Source organism: Hyla sarda, chromosome 2 (assembly GCF_029499605.1).
Source record: "Hyla sarda isolate aHylSar1 chromosome 2, aHylSar1.hap1, whole genome shotgun sequence".
Taxonomy (NCBI): domain Eukaryota; kingdom Metazoa; phylum Chordata; class Amphibia; order Anura; family Hylidae; genus Hyla; species Hyla sarda.
Window position 1 is genome coordinate 390,851,009 of NC_079190.1, and position 20,903 is coordinate 390,871,911.

The 20,903-nt window shown below is 47.0% G+C and overlaps 1 protein-coding gene and 1 long non-coding RNA gene across 2 annotated transcripts in view; one reads left to right on the forward strand and one right to left on the reverse strand.

Moving 5' to 3' along the window:
• The window catches only part of LOC130356734 (uncharacterized), a 66,328-nt gene extending 65,116 nt beyond the window's left edge, over window positions 1-1,212 (reverse strand). Inside the window, exon 1 of the long non-coding RNA XR_008888976.1 lies at window positions 917-1,212. This is a non-coding gene — a long non-coding RNA (uncharacterized LOC130356734). The remainder of the gene's footprint in view (window positions 1-916) is intronic.
• MKS1 (MKS transition zone complex subunit 1) overlaps window positions 1-20,605 on the forward strand; it is a 71,510-nt gene extending 50,905 nt beyond the window's left edge. The window contains exons 15-18 of the mRNA XM_056558639.1: window positions 2,805-2,938; window positions 8,539-8,621; window positions 10,599-10,696; window positions 18,418-20,605. Of these exons, the coding sequence (XP_056414614.1) occupies window positions 2,805-2,938; window positions 8,539-8,621; window positions 10,599-10,696; window positions 18,418-18,524 (422 nt within the window). The 3' untranslated portion in view covers window positions 18,525-20,605. The remainder of the gene's footprint in view (window positions 1-2,804; window positions 2,939-8,538; window positions 8,622-10,598; window positions 10,697-18,417) is intronic.
• The last annotated feature ends 298 nt before the right edge of the window (window positions 20,606-20,903 follow it).

The following is a 20,903-nucleotide window of genomic DNA, read 5'->3' on the forward strand; positions in this document are numbered from 1 at the left end:
GGAGTGGAGAAGATGACCGCCGGAGAAGGACAGCCCGGACCGGACCACCCTCCACCCGGAACGCCCCCGGACACTACATGAAGGAAGGATGGCCTGGACCACCCCCATTACGGGTAAGTTTAATTTTTTTATTGACTCGGAGGGTGGGGGAGGGGCCCGACCGGTATAGCGGTATGGGAAAAAATCCATACCGGTATACCGCCTAGCATCACGGTGGGGGGTGCGACGCGGTGCGGTGGGTCGGGGGTGCGGTGCGGCGGGTCGAGGGGGTGGTGGTCGCGGTGCGGTGGGGGCGGTGCGGAGGGCGGGGCATTATCGGCTTATCGGCAAGATAATTGCAGATACCGATAATGCCCAAAATCGTGATTATCGGCCGATAATATCGGCCATACCGATAATCGGTCGATCCCTAATATCTAAGAGAACTTTCTAGTAGCTTTTCAAACAGTAAAGGACTTTAGTTAAGCATTGAGGATATACAAAAAAGGGGCAGTCCATGACATACAATGTGCTTTGATCCGCTAACAGAATAGGAGAGTATTGTATAAAAAATACACATCTTGTAGCGTGACAGTAGAGTAGTCTGTAATGTAAATAAAATAAATTCAGCTAGAAATGTCCAACACTAAGGGGAAGATTTATTAAAACCTGTCCAGAGAAAAAGTTACTGAGTTGCCCATAGCAACCAATGAAATAGCTTCTTTCATTTTTGAAAAGGCCTCTTAAAAATGAAATAAAGAGATCTGATTGGTTGCTATGGGCAACTCATCAACTTTTCCTCTGGACAGGTTTTGATAAATCAGCCCCCTAAATCTTTGTTTAATCTCTAGTAAACAATACTAGAGAAGAGTCTAAAGCTGGACATACATTAATTGAAAGTTCACCAAACTCGCCAACTTCAACATGACTACCTTACCATCTAGTGGAGCTTCCCTACTCTCCTCTAATGGCAGATGTCAAAGGAGAGAGGGATCAGGCATAAAGGATCACAAGTGCCCAATCCTTTTGTTCTCTGCGAATTAAGCCACTGCTAGAAGAGTCTGGCAGTGGCTTTCCCCACCTCCCTTTCTATTGAAAATGTATGCACATGCATTTGTATGGCGTGATTGGCTAGATAGCTGTCAGTCAAACAAACATTTGGCTAACTGTTATCTAATAGTACATGGCAGTTTAACAGCAGAAACACTATAGTTGTAAGAAAACAAATACCGATCGAGGTCACTAAGGTAACACATAAAGGTCTAAATCCATGCAGAGATAAGTATTTAAAACAGATAAAGACATGTTAGGTACAAACACATGTTATATTACATAAAGGGGGAGATTTATCAAACCTGTCCAGAGGAAATGTTGCCCAGCTGCCCATAGCAACCAATCAGCTCGCTTCTTTCATTTTTTTAAAAGGCCTGTGAAAAATGAAAGAAGTGATCTGATTGGTTGCTATGGGCAACTGGGCAACTTTTCCTTTGCCCAAGTTTTGATAAATCTCCCCCTAAGACACCATTATGCTTGGTTACTTAGCTGCTCATAAAAGCATCCTGTAGCACAGTGTTTCCCAACCAGGGCACCTCCAGCTGTTGCAAAACTAAAACTCCCAGCATGTCCGGACAGCCGAAGGCTGTCCGGACATGATGGGGGTTGTAGTTTTGCAACAGCTGGAGGCGCCCTGTTTGGGAAACACTGCTGTATCGTATTCTGTACAATGGCTGTTTCAGATTGCTTCATTATCTATTTTAGAGCAGCTGAGTGGATCATATGATACACCATGCGATTCCACAGAACCAGGAAATGCTTTTTTTCAGAACCTGTCTTTCACATTGAGAGCAGATCAAGACATTTTAGTGCACTCACAAGTTAACCCATGTTAGGGCCCATGCACAGTACGGAATAACCGCCAGGAGAAATTTCAGGAGGAGAGTCCGTGTGCAGCAGGTGCCAGTGGAATTGACGCTAATGTCAGTGCTGACATTAAGTGCCGTCCCCAATGATAGTAATGCATTTCCAGCAGAATTTTGAGCTATGAATGAACATGTTCATTCTTTTGGTGAAGTCCAGAATCCGGAATTCCCATAGTGAAAATTCTGCAGTGTGCAGAGTGCAGCAAAACCCATTGAAAACAATGGGAGGCTGCTGCAAGCGCAGTTCAGCTCGAAATTTCTGTGCAAACAATTGCCGCCAATGTGTGTATTGGCCACAATAATGATGAGTCTTACTTTATTTTTTATGTATATTTTGCTAATGACAGGTTGTCTTAACATAATCATTTATTAAATATCACTAGGATATGTCATCAATGTTGGGGTCCAACCACCATGACCACTGACAATCCCTAAAATGGAGCTGGTCTTTGCTGAGATTTTTACTAGTGGCTGCATGATCGACTTTTGACTTAAATGAACAGACTAAATAAATGTACTGTTGTCTGATGTATGGTGTAATGCATGTGTGTCAGTTAATATTCCTATTAAAGGGGTACTCCACTGGCCAGCCTTCTGGCTGCATTCGGAACATTTAGTTCCGAACACTGTGCATGGCTGCAGGGGGTCGGCCATGCCCCCTCAATGAAAGTCTATGGAAAAGGGCGTGGCGCCCCCCCGTAGACTTGTATTGAGGGAGCGTGGCCTGATGTCACGAGGTGGCGTGGTCTACCCATGCAGCACACGCACAGCGTTCAGAACTAAATGTTCCAAATGCAGTCAGAAGGCTGGCCAGTGGAATACCTCTTTAAGCAATACGCTTACTTGTAATGGGAAATGGACATTGCAAAATTATAATAATACTTTATATTTTCCCTTTGTGAATAGGAATGCACAACATTACAGCGCAAACATGGCGACCTGTGGAACAGGGAACGGTATCAGAGCTCAGAAGGTTTTTCATAGGTGGTTCCCCTGAACTGGAGGACTTGACTTATGTCAGGATACCCGGTACCTTCCAGGTGAAATAAGTTGTTTAAATATGCTGCTTCTTGTATTTAACTTACATAGACCCAGTAACATTTCTGGCTTAGGAATAGAGTGTCATCTTGATGAGCATAGTGTGCAGAGATGTACAGTAGCAAGGCTTTCTGGTAACTGGGGCAAAAATTCAGTTTTCCACCTCTATCTCTAAATGCGGTGGTAATGTTCCATGAGATTAAGAACAAAGCAAATGGTCCGTATGTCTAAACTGTGGGTGGGAGAGGTGATCGGAGCACCAGCGGTTAATGGTAAGGCAGCACTTTAATCCTTATCCGCAAGAACTTTGGGGGCACGGTTATCAGTAAGGCAGTTGATGTTGAGCGGAGGTGGGTTCATGGCGACATGAATGCGGTTGCGGTGTCTCTGGAGGGTAGGAGAGGGGGCATGGTGGACAGGACACATGCTCGTCCTAGTGTCCTAGATTTGTGGAGGCCTCTGGCCTTTGTGATCATTGGAGGTTGACGCAACCCGGACAGCAGAGAATTTACACATTATTCCCATAGTCACTCTTCTTGGTCCAGGCTCAATTATTCCTGCCCTGCTCGCCCGTGTAGACACCTCTGAGATTCACACCATGGTCATTTCTGATCACTCCCCAATTTCCATTTCCGACTGATACTTACCCGAAGGGAACTGACTTCCAATGGAGGTTCCCTGCCTATATGTCAAATAACTTTATTGAAACCCTGAAGGGGGTAGTGGACGGAATTCTCTTGGCACAATAGTGCTCATGCCTCCGATGCCCCTCTCTATTGAGAGTCAGCTAAAACGGTTTTAAGAGGTCGACTGATCGCTTACATGTCTATAGTGAAGAAGAAATCCCTCCACCACTTCCAGGTTAGCAGTGCATTCCTGCAGAAGGCATATACCTCCTACATCTCTTGTCCAACTGAGGCGGCTTGCCAGGCGTGGAAGGAGGCGAAAGCTACTTTTGATTTGTGGTGCTCTGCTTCTTTCTCTCATTTCAAAGCAGAGCTTTTCCATCTGCTTGCCAGACCTCCTCTTGCCAACATTTTCCTTTCCTTCACTCTTACCCTACTACAATCAACATAGTGTTTAGAGATTTCTATGCCACTTTGTATTCATCTTCCCCTGGAAATATTACATAGGGTGCAACGTTTCTTGATTCAATACAGTTACCTAAGCTGTCAGCAGAACATTGTGCTGCCTTGAGTGCAGACTTACTGAAACTGTGGTTCAACAGGCCATCAAATGGCTCTATAATGCCAAAGCCTCTGGTCTAGATGGCTTTTCTGGCAAATTTTATAAAGTCCTAGCAGAGCAAATTGTGGCTCCCCTGACAGCATATTTTAACCATCATTTACACTCCAAAACTGCTACCATTTAACTTTTATTGAAGCCAGGTAAGGACCCTTTCTTTCCACAATCTTATCAACCCATCTCCCTCATTAACCAAGACCTCAAGTTAGCGTCCAAATTGTTAGCTGACTGTCTGAGTGAATACTTACCTCTTCTAATTGGTCCCTCGCAAGTAGGCTTTGTCTGACACCGCTCAGCAGTGGCTAATATTCGAAAGGTCCTTACAGTCTTCGATAGGGTGCAGCACCGTCCTTAGCCTGGAGAAGCTCTTATTTTAATAGCCTTAGATGCCGAGAAGGCTTTCGACAATATCAAATGGGATTGGCTGGGGATGGTGCTGGACAGAATTGGGATAGTGTGTTGTTTCCGCACCTTCCTGGGTGGTCTTTATTCTTCCCCCATGGCCCGAGTCCATACTTCTGCCATATTGTCCTCCCTTTTCCCCCTCTTTAAAGGAACGAGGAAGGGATTCCCCCTGTCCTCCCTCTTATTTGATATTGCTCTGGAACCTCTGGCTAGACATTTGGAAGACTGATCTCTGCTGGGGCATAAAGATTCAGCGCAAGGTGGTCAAATTGACCCTTTTCGCGGATGATATCCTGATTTTCATGGCTGACCCGTGTGCTCATTATGCCCGGTTAATGTCCACTCTTGCTCATTTCGGTTCCTTTTCAGGCTACAAAGTAAATCAACTCAAAAGCAAGATTTTGCCCCTAGGCCCTCATCAAACGGCCTCTCATTGGTCCTCTATGGGGATATCCAATGATCTTGTCAAGCCTCATATTACTTATTTGGGGGATCAAGATAGGTAACTTGCCCTCCTCCCTCAATGCACTGAACTATCCGCCCCTTTTCAAAACTGTGTTAGACGAACTGCATTGCTGGGCTCATCTACCTATTTATTTTCTGGGGAAATGTAATCTCATAAAGATGATAAGCTTTTGGAGGCTCCTTTACCAGCTCCAGACACTACCCCTTCTTATCAAACCACAAGAATGGTACCTTGTTCATTTCGGCTTTCACGCGCTTTATATGGGCAGGGAAGAGGCCCCGGATTGCGCTGCAAAAACTGATGCTCTGCAAAGCCGATGATGGGATTGGTTTCCCTAATATCCGCGGCTACAATTTAGCCTGCAATTTTAGACATGAACTTGACTGGATACATGGGTCTAGCTTCTACTGCAACCTTACTTTGATGGAAGATCTGGTTTCCCCTTGGACCTTGGTATCATGCCTCCGCACCCACATCCCCTGCCTACCTGCCCATGTAAAGCATGCTCTAGTACAAGGCCTTTGGGCTTCCTTTTCTGCAGTCCGGGCACCTTGACCTCTGTGGCCACCAGAACCGCGAAAATAGGCTGGCTGTCCTTTGGCACCTTCGGGGCCTTACGTTTGCTCAGCAACTGATGCATGCTGATGAAAAGCATTGGCTAACTCTCCAGGAACTCCTCTCTTCCTTCTCCATGCCGCCCTTTCACTTCCTTCAGGTATCACAATTGCTTTCTTTTTGCAAGTCTCAATTGCAGGACCCTTCCTCGGAGGTGTTACCCTCGGCCTTTGAAGATATAGTGGGTCCTTTGCCTAGGAAGGTGTCTCTGTCGGATCTATATAGAGGCTTCAATGTAGGGATTGACCGATTATCGGTTTGGCCGATATTCACGATTTTCTAAGTTATCGGTATCGACAATTACCTTGCTGATAATGCGGGCGCTTTAAATCAATGAACTGCAGCGGCTTATGCAGGGCCAGAGACCGCTGGCGCCGCCCGCTTCTCTCCCCCTGCCTGTCCAACCACCGCCTCTACCAGAGACTGCCGCCACCCGCTTCTCTCCTTCAGCCTGTCCTGAGTCCAACCACCGCCGCTGCCAGAGCCCACCGCCGCCCGCTTCTCTCCCCCTGCCTGTCCTGGGGTCCGGAGTCCGCGGCCGCCCCATTGCCTCCCCCATCCCCAGTTTTATAATTACCTGTTCCCGGGGTCCGCGCTACTTCTGGCTCCGGCGGCGTCCTGCGCTGTTGCTATGCGCTGTGCAATGACAACTGACGTCCTCAACGCGACGTCACAGTCAGTGGCCCGGCGCACAGTGACAGCTCAGGACGCCGCCCGAGCCAGAAGTAGCGCGGACCCCGGGAACAGGTAATTATAAAACTGGGGATGGGGGAGGCAATGGGGCGGCGGCGATGGAGTGAAGCGGGTGGCGGCGGCAGTCTCTGGCAGCGGCGGTGCTTGGACGTAGGACCCCAGGACAGGCAGGGGGAGAGAAGCGGCGGCGGTCTCTAGCCCCGCAAAAGCCGCTGCATTTCATTGATTTAAAGGAGTAGTCCAGTGGTGAACAACTTATCCCCTATTCTAAGGATAGGGGATAAGTTGCAGATCGCGGGGGGTCCGACCGCTGGGACCCACGCGATCTCCTGTACGGGGCCCCGACAGCCCGCGGGAAGGGGGCGTGTCGACCTCCGCATGAAGCGGCGGCCGACACGCCCCCTCAATACAATACAACGCTGCCTTCGGCAATCTCCGGCTCTGCCATAGCGATGTATTGAGGGGGCGTGTCGGCCGCCGCTTCGTGCGATGGTCGACACCCGCTATCTGGCCGGAGAGCCTGGCCCTTGTACAGAGAGATCGCAGGGGGCCCCAGCGGTTGGACCCCCCGCAATCTCAAACTTATCCCCTGCACGGAATATCGGTATAAGTTATCGGCTATCGGCCTGAAAGTTCACAGGTTATCGGTATCTGCTCTAAAAAATCAATATCGGTCGATCCCTACTTCAATGCTCGTCTATTAAAGGTTTCTAAAAATTAGATCTTCTTTATTTGGGAGGCCATTTTGTATGACTCTGAAATCGGTGAACATATCTTAGCTGGTTGGACCAAGGTCCGAGCTAATGTGATAAATGAATGGTGGAGAGAAACTTATTTCCGAATCATGCATTTTGCTTATCCAGGTTTATCTCCCAGCTTCCTCTTCATTTCCTGATAGAATCACTTCATGCCCTAAAATTTGACAGCCCAGCTACAGACCTTTATCATGGGATATGGGGATGCTCGAAGACTCAGGAGTTTTGGGAGCAGGTCATTTCCTATATTGCCAGACATTGGGTGGTGTGGGTCCCCTTGACTCCTCAGGCTCTTCTGTTCCATTCTGTTGCTGAGACGGAGGATGTGGGTCTGCACAGTATACCTCGTTTTCTTCATGTTATCTTGTTAGTGGCGAAACTAGTGCTTTTCCAGGAGTCAATCAAACCTGAAATGCCGGTCATAGCCGACTTGATGGAGGAACTGAAGGTCTATTTGGAGGTCAATAGAATGGATGCAGAACGGCATAAGCAACGTTGTGCGAAAAAATTCTTTGCTAAATGGCATAATTTTCTGACTGTCCATTACTCTAGGGATCAGATTGATGCTTTTGTGCTCCCTTTCCGCCACACTGAATGGTACTGCTTGGCGTCTCTGGGAAATACCCTGGGTCCTTTGCATCTCTGTGACTCTGCCTCCTGATGTCAGGCTGAGTGTTGCTGATTGTCTGATGGTGGAGGCTTTTGTGGGTGCTAGGTGAATTTTCTTTCCATTTGATCTATCTGCTCCTATTCTCTCTACGCAACTGTTGCCACTTTCTGTTATTACTGCTATTGTTTAAAATGATATGAAAATCCAATAAACAAAGTAAAAAATCGCAAATCGCAGTTCCTTTTCACACAGCACACTTTTTTTTACACGGTGGATCGCAGTTTCTGCAGATATGGCCCTAGGAAGCAGCTCCTGGTGATGCAGGCCAAAAAAAAAAAAAGCACAATTCAGCATATTGGTGAGGTTTGTAAATTGCTGATGGTTTGCCAAGATGCTGCTTGGCTGCATTTTAACCATAACAAGCACTCCATTTTGCCCCCTTTTAAACAACATCATTTCCCTACCAGCATTCTCGCAAATATACAGTCCTATGTAAGTAACATCACTCTCTTCCCGTTAGCATCTCAAACATACAGTCCCATGTAAATAGCACCAATCCCTTCACTCTCTTTAGCAGCATACCCAGGTATAGGAGCTCACTGCTTCTGCCTCTATGCTCACCATGCAGCTTCCAGTTCCTGTTCCAGCAGCATCCATTGTATTATTTACCTGACAGAGGAACTGTGTGTGCAGGGTTGGAGCAGCCGCAATAACCAGTTATTAAAAAAAGCAATACACCCCTAGGAGGCCAGGCATGTGTTGACTACGCAAACTGTATTATACAGTAACTAGATTGTGTTTTGTGTCTCATAGGGAGAACGTATAAGTCGCTTTGGTTTCAGGACAGAGGCAACAGGCAGAGTGGCGTTTCGATTCCACTCCATACATCAGTCACGGTATGAGAAGATATATTGTACCTAAGTTGATACAGTGCTCCAAATAATATAGGTATACAGTGGTATAAGTTTGGCCATATACATGGGATTTAAATTGGCACTGTCATTTGAACAAACTTTGTATAGATCAATACTACAAGCAAATATAAGAAACTTTATAATATATCTTATTAGAGAAAATGCTTCTTTCTCTTGTTATCAAACCTTCCTCTAAAGCATATAGCTAAGTACTGGAAAAATTAAGATTTTTAAATAGAAGTAATTTACAAATCTATTTAACTTTCTGGCACCACTTAATTAAACAAAAATTGTTTTCCACTGGAGTATCCCTTTAACCCCTTACGGACCAAGCCCATTTTGACCTTAAGGACCAGGCCAATTTTATTTTTGCGTTTTTCGTTTTTTCCTCCTTTCCTTAAAAAATCCATAACCCTTTTATATTTCCATCTACAGACCCATAGAAGGGCTTGTTTTTTGCGTGACCAATTGTACTTGTAATGAACTTACCTGTAATGTACTTGCAATTGTAATGAAACCTCTCATTTTACCAAAAAATGTATGGCAAACCCAAATAATTATTTTTTTAGGGAGGAAATTTAAATGAAACCACAATTTCATTTTCACACTGTACACTTTACGGTATAAGTGACGTGTTCTTTATTCTGTGGGTCAATACGATTAAAATGATACCCATGATAACATACTTTTCTATTTATTGTACCACTTCTCAAAATCTCAAACTTTTCGTACAAAATCAGTAATACAAAATCACCCTATTTTGAGCACCTATCACTACATAATTTTTCGGTATGAGGGCTCCTTTTTTGCCCCTTCATCTGTACTTTTTATCGATACCACATTTGCATATATAAAACTTTTAGATCACTTTTTATTCATTTTTTGGGGATAAAGTAGCATTTTTGGACTTTCTTTTTTATTTTTTACGCTTACGCCGTTCACCGTACGGGATCATTAACATTATATTTTGATAGTTCGGACATTTACGCACGTGGCGATACCAAATATGCTTATAAAAAAAATAATTTTTACGGTTTTTGGGGGTAAATGGGAAAAAGGGGAATTTTTATTGGGGGAGGGGATTTTTCACTTTTTATTTATTTTTAATTGTGAAACTTTTTTTATTTATTTTTTTACACTTTTTATGTTCCCATAGGGGACTATCAGTAGCAATCAGTTGATTGCTAATACTGTTCAGTGCTATGCATAGGACATAGCACTGATCAGTATTATCAGCTATCTTCTGCTCTGGTCTGCTCAATCTCAGACCAGAGCAGAAGACCCGAGGGGACTCCGGACGCCATTACAGAGGATCCCCTCGGCAGCGCTGCGGGCGATCCGATCATCTATTTTAACATGCGCATTGCCGCAGATCCTGCGATCTGTATTGATCACGGCATTTGAGGGGTTAATGGCGGACATGATCGCGGATGTCGGCCATTATCGGTGGGTCCCCGGCTGCTGATAGTAGCCAGGACCTGTTGAGTATGACGCGAACACCGCTCCGATGCTCTGGGTCATACACAGGACGTAAATGTAAGTCCTGGTGCGGTAAGTACCTCCACACCAGGACGTACATTTACATCCGTGGTCGTTAAGGGGTTAAGTTGCATAGCACTGCAATGTTAGCCTTAACTCAACAGTGACACACCAGAGATCTATCTTAAGAAGACAATGTGTGGCTATCAACTCCAGTCCTCCAGTACACCCATCAGGTCATGTTTGAGGATTTTTCCATAAAGTGTTCTTGTGTTCATGACTGACTGATATTGACGCTAATGAAATCATCCCGGGGCACTTGATGATTGGAGTTAAAAAAAAAATGTAAAAATTGTAAATAAAGGAGTACTTAAAAGTTCTCGGACTGTTTTCCCCAGCACACTTTTTTCCAACCGACATGTAATTCACTGATGCTCCGAGCTGTATCTTATCTCCATTAAAGTACGTGTTGCTCTGCAGATCCTTCCTTGACAGGAGCTCTCTGAGGAAAAGAATGCAGAGTGTATTGGATCGTCTGGGAGGCTCCAGCCAGCAGAGCTCTATACTCAATGTCCTTGGTACGTGTTTCTTTTTATAGACTTTTCCATGTTGCAGAGAACCACCTAGTGGTTACAGTTGATATTGCAGTTTAAAGAGTAGAAACATTTGATCTGTCTCAAATGTATCTTTATTTTTTGGGGGGCTCAGTTTAAAGTATTATTAATATATGGTTAAAAACATGTTTGTTTAAGACACTAACCTTTATATTACTTAGTGATCTAGATATCCTGTCTAGCCAGAAGGCTTACTAATAGGAGATCAGCAGTGACCTCAGCACTAATCTTCTTTGGCCTAATTCAGTGTGTATTTTCATGCAGGATTTTCATTGTTTTAATTGTAGCACAAACTGGGAATGGATTCTAGCATGAAGAGAAGTATAAATCTTCCAGTTATACTTCCCTTCAATTTCTGTCCTTCTTAGGAGGACAATGATAATGTTTTTGTATACAGGTTGTATGTGCAGCAGCTAAACTTCTAGAGCAGTGTTTCCCAACCAGGGTGCCTCCGGCTGTGGCAAAACTACAACTCCAGGCATGCTGGGAGATGTAGTTTTGCCACAGCTGGAGGCACCCTGGTTGGGAAACACTGTTATAGAGAGTCCCATGTGCATGTATTGCAGGATGCTACAGTGTACTTTCTTGCCAAGATTCCATTTTATTCATTATTTCTCCTCTATCATTACTAGTTATGTAGTCTCACTATTGTTCACTGCTCCCAGTGTAAGTACCTCTGCTCTAGTGCCAGCATTACTTGACTTCTACAATGACACATAGCTATTCCTATATCACTACTTCATTTTTTATTGCTATTTCTGAAACTGTAATAGTTCCACGTGTATTCCAAACAAGGTATCAACGACTTTCTGCAGTTATAATTCTGGATAGGATCAGGCTATAAATACTTTTTCTATTTGTGGGTTCTGCCTCAAACACAGAACATGTTAAAGGGGTTATCCAGGAAAAAGTTTTTTTTCTCTATCGGCTCCATTGGGGGACACAGACTGTGGTGACACAGACCGTGGGGACACAGACCGTGGGTGTATCTTGCTGTCTCTATGAGGTGTGACACTATGGTAATAAAAAAAGGTCGGCTCCTCCCAGCAGGATATACCCGCTTTCAGGCTCTGAGCTAGTCAGTTTAAGCTTAGTGTCTGAAGGAGGTAGACATGGTCTGGATTCTCCAGATCTTCTGTTTTTTATTTTCTTAGTATAGGACGTGTTAGTTTTTTATTCCCTTTCTTTTCCGTTTTCAGGTGGGGGCTCAGGGACTCCGGTTCCCTGTTTCCCCATTGCGAGTACGGGGCCAGACATTGCGTATATGCGCTGTTAACCCCCTCTCGCCAACGGTCAGCGCCTGGGTGGAACCTCATGGGTCAGGGTCCCCCTTTTTTCTCTGCTCGCCTCACTCGCGCATAGCAGCTAGGCGTGATGCAGGGACAATAAGCTGACTGAAGACTTCACTGAAGACTCAATTAGGTAAGTTCTTCTGACTGAGGTAAGTACTTTCCCCTTTTTTTCTCCATAGGTAAGGACTCGCATCCTCTGGAGACCCCCTGTTTTGGCCCACCTTCAGTTTATTGGGCTTGATATACAGGGGCTGCACTTATGCTGGGGGAGCAGTGGCACCTGAGGGGGCATATTTTATTAGGCACCTTACTTATGGGGCACTTTAATATGTGTGTGTGTGTGTGTTTAGGTGCACTACTCCAGCGCCTTATATGCGGCTGTCAGCCGCGGCGCTGCTTCTGGCGCTCTCAGCGCCGGTTTACTTTCCTTATGCCTACAGCACCTTATACGCGGCTGACAGCCGCGGCGCTGCTACGAGCCGGGCGCTTCTGCGGCGGCTTACTTTCGCCTGCAGCCTCTGCCGGCGTTCTGGCCGCCCGCTCTGTTCCCCCGAGCGCATATACGGCTAGTCAGTTGCGCTCGGGACAAGAAGCGGGCGCCATGACAGTTCTTCTTCGACCGTCTGTAGCTCCGCCCACTGGGCTGGGAGCTCTCAGAGGCGCGAAGCAGCGTCCAATCAGCGCCGTGGGTGCGATTTTTCTATGTGTGGGGGTCGGTTGCTGTGTGCCTTGCTTCAGGCACACCCCTCCCTCCCTATTGTCTGGCCTGTTAGTCCCTCTGGCTGCACGGAGCGAGTTCTCCTCACTGCAGCTGACGGGACACAGACCAGGGTGAGAAAGTTCCTGTCTTCTTTTTTACTACATTATGTCCGTACCCAGGGCTGTTCCTCCCTCCAAACAGAAACCTGGGAATTCAGTGACTTACTATACCTGTAAGCACTTTAATACCAAGATGGCTGGCTCCGCTGAGCCCACTTGCTCTACCCGCTACACTGCTCCCCCAGACCCCCTGGTTCCCCCCGGATGCCCCTTCGGTCCCGGTGGGTTCAGCCGCTCCTCCAGCCTGGGTTTCTTCCCTGACCCAGTATATGGCTGACTTGACCCAAGTCTCCCGCTCGGTGGCTGAGGCCTCCCGGGAAATGGTGTCCGCCTTGAAGGGGTCTTCTCTGCGTAGGACCTCTGAGAGGGCCCGCTCTTCGTCTCCTCGTACTTCTCGCTCTCACAAGTGTGCTAGGGGTGCCACATCTGACTCTTCCATTGAGTCTTCGGATAGACGGGCACAAACGTCGCTCCTCCAGAGGACGTTCTCGGAGTCGCCGCTCTGCCACGCCAGAGCCGCGTACCCGGTCTGGGTCGCCCCCCTCCAGGACTGCCTCTACTCATTCACATTCTCCTGGTGAACTAGTGGATGAGGCTTCCGAACCGGCATCTGACCCAGAGGACCGCTCGGACTCAATTGCTACGGTGAACTCATTGGTGACAGCCATAAGAGACACCTTTCATTTGGAGGACCCAGGATCTTGGGATGTCAATACAGGAGTATCCTTTCATCGTACTAAGCCAGCACCTCAAAGGTTCAGCTCTCACGCTGACTTTGACGACATTCTGGAATCCCCATGGAAACATCCAGACAAGAGATTCCCGGGAGTCAAGACAATTCACGAACGTTATCCATTTGACAAGGACTTTGTCGCTAAGGTGGCTTCTCCTCCCTCAGTGGATCCACCAATCTCCCGGATCTCTAAGGCGACTACACTGCCTCTGGCAGATGCCGCTGCCTTCAAGGATCCCGCGGACAAGAAGGTAGAATCTTTAGCGAAGTTCGCTTCTGAAACAGCTGGCTCTTCTCTTCTTCCCATCTTCGCCTCGACATGGGTATCCAATGTCCTGTCGGAGTGGTGCTAAAAGCTCCATCAGGATATCTTAGCGGGATCCCCCCCAGAGAATCTATCTGCTCTGGCTCTCAGATGCGCCAAGGCGGGGGACTTTCTGTGCGCAGCTTCCATGCAGTCGGCCCGTTGTTCTGCCTTTGCTGTGGGTCACCTAGCAGCCCTCCGCCGCTCAATGTGACTTAAAGCTTGGAATAAGGATGCCGCTTCCAAACGGTCCCTCACTGAGATTCCCTTTTACGGGCGGCCGTCTTTTTGGCAAACGCCTTGATCAGATTATCTCTGAGGCAACAGGAGGTAAGAGTTCCTTGTTACCTCAAAATAAGGCTCGCCCTACTTCCCAAAGGAAGTCCTTTTCCTTTCGGTCCTTTCAGACCTCTGGCCCCAGTAAAGGGTCCGGGCAGGCGCCCTCGCGGAACAAGAAGGCTCCCTCGTTCCAGCCTCGCCAGTCTTGGAAGTCGGACTCCAACCGCTCTGGCCATTTTGCGCCCAAATCGGGCAACCGCAAACCCACTTCTGCATGAAGTGAGGCCCCCACCCGCGGTTTCTTTTCGGGTGGGAGGTCGTCTCTTGTTTTCCCGAGACATCTGGACCTCACGCATTCAGGACTCTTGGGTCAGGGACGTGGTGTCCAACGGTTACCGGATCGAATTTGCCTCCCTTCCGAGGGATCGCTTTTTTCGTTCTCTGGCCCCCCGGTCTCCTCCTCCTGGCGGAGCAATTTCGAGCGGCTCTCCAGTCTCTGCTTCTCCAGGGGGTGATCATCCCCGTCCCTCCAGGGGAACGTTTTCGGGGTTTCTATTCAAATTTTTTTTGTGGTCCCCATGAAGGACGGTTCTGTGCGACCAATCCTAGACCTCAAGTGTCTCAACCATCATCTTCTCATCCGCCACTTCCGGATGGAATCTCTCCGCTCGGTGGTGGTGTCCCTGGAACAAGGGGAGTTCCTTTCATCGGTGGACATCAAGGATGCCTACCTCCATGTGCCAATATTTCCGGGCCATCATCGGCATCTCCGCTTTGCAGTTCCGGAGGGGCACTTTCAATTCGTAGCCCTCCCCTTCGGTCTAGCCACCGCTCCTCGGGTCTTTACAAAGATCCTTGCACCAGTGATGGGCCTATTACGGTCAAGGGGAATCTCAGTGATACCCTATCTGGACGACCTTCTCCTCAAGGCTCCAACCAGAGCCCAGACTCTGGAGAATTTGGACGTCACTCTCCACATTCTGACTCGCTTGGGGTGGATGGTCAACTGAGGCAAGTCAGTCCTCCGGCCTACCCAGTAACCTTTCTGGGACTTCGATTCGACATGGCCTCTGCCCGGATTTGTCTTCCACCGGACAAACGTCTGACGCTACGGGCGGGGGTCCGCTCCCTGCGGACTCAGGTATCAGTCTCCATCCCCACTTGTATGGAAGTCCTGGGTCAGATGGTGGCAACTATGGAGGCCGTACCCTTTTCCCATTTTCATTACCGCCCCCTTTAACTGGCGATTCTCTCTCGATGGAACAGGTCTCCTCTGTCCCTCGATCGTCAGATTGTTCTCCCTCTCAGGGTCCGTCAGTCTCTTCTCTGGTGGCTCCGCTCCCCCCTTCTTCTCGAAGGGCGGTCGTTTCTTCCCCTTCACCAGCAGGTTGTTACAACGGATGCCAGCCTGTCGGGCTGGGGCGGCGTGTTCAGGGATTGGACGGTCCAGGGACTCTGGTCTCCCCAGGAGACCCTTCTTCCAATAAACATATTGGAATTACAGGCGATTCTTCTTTGTCTTCTTCATTGGGAGTCCCGTCTTCAGTCCCGTCCTGTCCGCGTTCAGTCGGACAACACCACGGCCGTGGCGTACATAAATCGACATGGCGGCACTCGCAGCTCGGCTGCCATGGCAGAGGTGACCAAAATTCTCACCTGGGCGGAGAGCAAGGTTCCGGCCATTTCGGCGATTCACATTCCGGGAGTGTTCAACTGGGAAGCGGACTTCCTCAGTCGGTCCTCACCCGACCCCGGCGAGTGGTCGCTTCATCCGGAGGTCTTCACGCAGCTCTGCGACCTCTGGGGGATTCCGGATGTAGACCTCTCCGCGTCCCGGCACAATCGGAAAATTCTTCCGTTTGTGTCCAAGTCCCGGGACCCTCAGGCCTTGGCCGTGGACGCCTTAGTGATTCCTTGGGCGGGGTTCGCACTTTCGTATCTGTTCCCTCCTCTTCCGCTCCTTCCCAGGGTGCTGAGGAAGCTCAAGGCAGAGAACGTCCCTGCCATTCTGGTAGCTCCAGATTGGCCCCGAAGGTCATGGTACGCCGACGTAGTCAGGCTCCTGGACGACGTTCCTCTGCGCCTTCCGCTCCGCCTGGATCTACTCTCTCAGGGTCCTCTTTGCCACCCCAATTTACAGTCGCTGCATTTGACGGCGTGGCGGTTGAGACCGCGGTTTTGAGGGCCCGCGGGTTCTCTTCCCAAGTCATTCGCACCATGCTCAAGGCTCGTAAGCCCTCCTTCGCAAGAATTTACCACCGTACTTTGCGATCTTATTTTCGTTGGTGTGAAGCTCAGGACTTCTCCCCGGTGACCTTCTCGGTTCCCCGTCTTCTCTCCTTTTTGCAGTCGGGGTTGGAACTGGGATTGTCTCTCAGTTCCCTTAAAGGTCAGGTTTCGGCCCTTGCTGTTCTTTTCCAGCGGCCCCTGGCTTCTAATTCTCATGTCCGGACCTTCCTGCAAGGAGTGGCGCACGCTGTTCCTCCTTATCGGTTACCTTCTCCTCCTTGGGACTTGAATTTGGTTCTGAGTGCTCTCCAGGGTGCACCCTTTGAGCCCCTTAGAGAGGTGTCTCTCTGCCTCCTTTCTTAGAAAGTGGCATTTCTTGTGGGTAATACCTCCATCCGGAGGGTGTCTGAATTGGCAGCTCTTTCCTGCCGTTCTCCGTTTCTGGTGATCCACCAGGATAAGGTCGTCTTCCGGCCGGATCCTTCCTTTTTACCTAAGGTGGTCTCGGCCTTTCATCTCAACGAGGACATTGTCCTTCCGTCTTTTTGCCCGGCTCCTTCTCATCCTAAGGATCGCTTACTACACAAGCTGGACGTAGTTCGGGCTTTCGGGTCTTATCTCTCCATCACTTCTTTGTTTCGTCAGTGTGATTCCTTTTTCGTCCTTACGGAAGGTCGTTGCAAGGGACAACCTGCTTCCAAGGCCACTATTTCTCGGTGGATTTGGTCCGCCATTTCGGAAGCCTATCGCTGTAAGGGGAGGATTCCTCCTTTCAGGGTTGTGGCTCATTCCACTCGTTCTGTTGGGGCATCCTGGGCTCTCCAGAATAGAGCCTCGGCCTCGCAGATTTGCTACCTGGTCGTCTTTGCACACTTTCTCGAGGTTTTACCGAGTTCATACTTTCGCATCGGCTGATGCTACTCTGGGGCGTAAAGTGTTGCAGGCGGCAGTGGATCAGCCGTCTGCCTGATTACCTATCTGCCCACCCAAGGGACGGCTTTGGTACGTCCCACGGTCTGTGTCCCCCAATGGAGCCGATAGAGAAAAGGAGATTTTTTTTTTCTTTCTCGAAGGATCCATTGGGGGACACAGCTCCCGCCCTTTTTGGGTTTTTTCCTTTGGTTCTCTGTCCGAGGGTGTGTTCAGTTATGTTTTTTCTTCTGGTTCTCGGACAGTTTTGGGTTTTTCTTTGACCTATTGGTCTCCTCCTATTGCTCTGGAACTTAAACAGACTAGCTCAGAGCCTGAAGGCGGGTATATCCTGCTGGGAGGAGCTGACCTTTTTTTATTACCATAGTGTCACACCTCCTAGAGACAGCAAGATACAGCCACGGTCTGTGTCCCCCAATGGATCCTTCGAGAAAGAGATTTTACAGTAAGTGTTAAAAAAAAACTCCTTTTTATATACATCAACTGGCTCCAGAAAGTTTACAGATTTGTAAATTACTTCTAAAAAAAAATCTAAATCCTTTCACTACTTATGAGCTGCTGAAGTTGAGTTGTTATTTTCTGTCTAAGTGCTCTCTGATGACACCTGTCTCGGGAACCGCCCAGTTTAGAAGCAAATCCCCATAGCAAACCTCTTCTACTCTGTGCAGTTCCCGAGACAAGCAGAGATGTCAGCAGAGAGCACTGTTGCCAGACAGAAAACAACAATTCAACTTCAGCAGCTGATAGTTATTAAAAGGATTAAGATTTTTTAATAGAAGTCATTTACAAATCTGTTTAACTTTCTGGAGCCAGTTGAGATAGATAGATATAGATAGATAAAGTTTTTTCCTGGAATACTCCTTTAATGTACCCTTATTGCAGTGTTTCCCAACTTGTGTACCTCCAGCTGTTGCAAAACTACAACTCCCAGCATTCCAACAATTTTGCAACAGCTGGAGGCACACTGGTAGGGAAATAGGGTAATATTGTGATTCTATCACTGCTGAAGAGGAACCAGGACACAGTGAGCTTTGTATCTAGCTAGAAAAGATATATCTTTGTTTCCATTTATATTAATGCAACATTGACTTTTCTCTAGATGCTTTCCAGAGAGCAAGAAGACGAATGCAGCAGGCCAGAGAGAGCCTTCCGAAGGACATTCTGAGCGCTACAAAAACCCTACAGCTTGAGCAGTCAACAGCTTAATGCTTAAAACAGCTTAAAAGCTGTTATTTTCCACATAATAATGTGGCTCTATGATGTATATACACATGGTTGCATATAGCAAGGGTGATCCAAAAAGGTAGGCTGCATTCAGATCTTGTTTGGGGCATACAGCAACTTGATCCATCTGGAGTATTTGAAAATCGTTCGCTGCAGGACCCATTTCGTACTCCATTCATCTCAGTGAGCTGGACTGACTCAGCTAATCGCCATTAATTTTTAGGCTGTAAAATATTTGTTTTCCGGACTGAAAAACATGGTTTGCTGTGGATTTCAGTCCGGTAACAAAAACCTATACGGTCCAAAAATGACTAGAGTCACTAGCTGGCTCCATCCAGCTCATTGAAATCAAAGTGGTATGGCGGGGATACGGCAGCAGCCAGATGCCCCAAATATGATGTGAACACAGCCATAAATCTACACAGCAGCTGGCTTTCAGCTATGGAGTAAACCCTATATTAGCCAAAGTTATTATTTTGGCATCATTCTGGGGGCGTTTATATTATAGACAAATAAATGTTTGTCTCTGGACAACCCGTTTAAATGTCTCCATAGCCTTTATAACCTTTAAATATCAACGGGTTAGTGTAGCTGTTACAGTTACAGTATAAAAGCAAACTGTACCTTTCCTGGGGCTGATGGTGGTTGTCAAACCTATAAAATCACCTTTTTATTTCTCTGTCAAGGGAGTGGGGCTGAGTTGTTCTAGTGCCACTGCCTGGCACGCCATCCTGTCTGTCTTCACCTTACAGCACCTTCTTGACTGATGTACAGGGTATGGCCCCGCCTCATTGACACTTGACTGAGAAATAAAAAGGCTATTTTTAATGTTTTGCAATTACCATCAGCATTAGTAAATTTAGCTTTTACACCCTAAAAGCTATTCACCTGTGTCTGCAGCTTATTGCAGCAAATAGAGCTGACAGATTTCCTTTAAAGATGCTGGGGGAGATTCATCAAAAAACCTGTGCAAAAGAAAAGCTGACTCGTTGCCCATAGCAACCAGTCAGATTACTTATTTTATTTTTTAAAAGGCCTTTCAAAAATAACAGAAGCAATCTGGCTGCTAAGGGTCATCTTTTCCTCTGCACAGGTTTTCATAAATTTCCCCTGCTGTTTTAGATTTTATGCATATTTTTTTTTATAAATATGTTACTTGTAAAATATACATTTTATAAAAGTATCTTTATCATAAAAACCTATAAGACTGCTGGAATGTGATATGCGTACGGCCTTATGTGCAATCGTTCTGCTGTGACTTCTTCTGGACCACATGTATTTTAACCCTTCATGGATTGTAAACTCTGCAATTTGAACTCCTGAATATTGACAAAAAAAAAAGCACATCTATCCTAAGATGTCTGAGGAGATACCTTTTAGGGTTTCTTTACATGGTCATATCTGTAACCTGTTAAGCTACCATTTGCTCCAATGTGCCCACCGAAAGTCCACAATAGTAGCAGATCTGCAGATTGACAGAGGACCTGTTAAAGTGAATGGTAGCGTAACTTACAGCAGATTTCCCGCTGCGAGTTACAATCGTGTAAAGAGGGTGGAAACCGTTTTTCACAGATGCCAGCACTGTTATCTGTATATAGGCTGTTGGTTTTTTTGTGTGTTTTTTAATATTTAATAAAAACATTTTATATTTGGTACTTTTAATTCCTTGCCCATAAAAATCAAACTGAACTGAGGGTTCTTTTTTTATGATGGAAGTCAATTGCAGCAAAATCCAAGGTATAACTATGAGTTTGCACAGTCAAATTTGAATCTTTGTCAAGAAAAAGAGGGACACTTTTGTTTTTTTTAACATGTTTTTACATGTTTGGACCTTTTTATATAGATTTGGGAATTTGGTAGACCACATAACATTAAAACAGTACCGGGAGTACTGTAGTAAAATAAAACTTATCCCTTATCCAAAGGATAGGGGATAAATTATAGATCACGGGAGTCCGACCACTGAGACCCCCCACGTTCTCCTGCGCCGTGGAAGTCCGCAGGAATGGGGCGTGCCAACTCCCTGCACAAAGCTTCCTTCCAGCAGTTGGACACCCCCAATCAACCCCGGACAACCCCCCCCCACCCCCACCCTTGTCCACCCTTAAAAACGCTAGAAAAACTGTCACAGCTTTTTCCTGCGTTTTGTCAGTTTTCCTTGCGTTTTTGCTGGTGTGTGGAAACAGTCATTTTTGTGGCAATTTTTTACTGCCTTCAGGGTACAACTCCATGGGTCGAATGCAGAGTGCCCGGTCCACAGAGTGTAAGGAGACAAGGAGTGATGTATAGCATAAACATATACAGGGTGCAGAGCATCACTACTTACCTCCGCCGGCTGTATAGTCTACAGGGGTGCATACA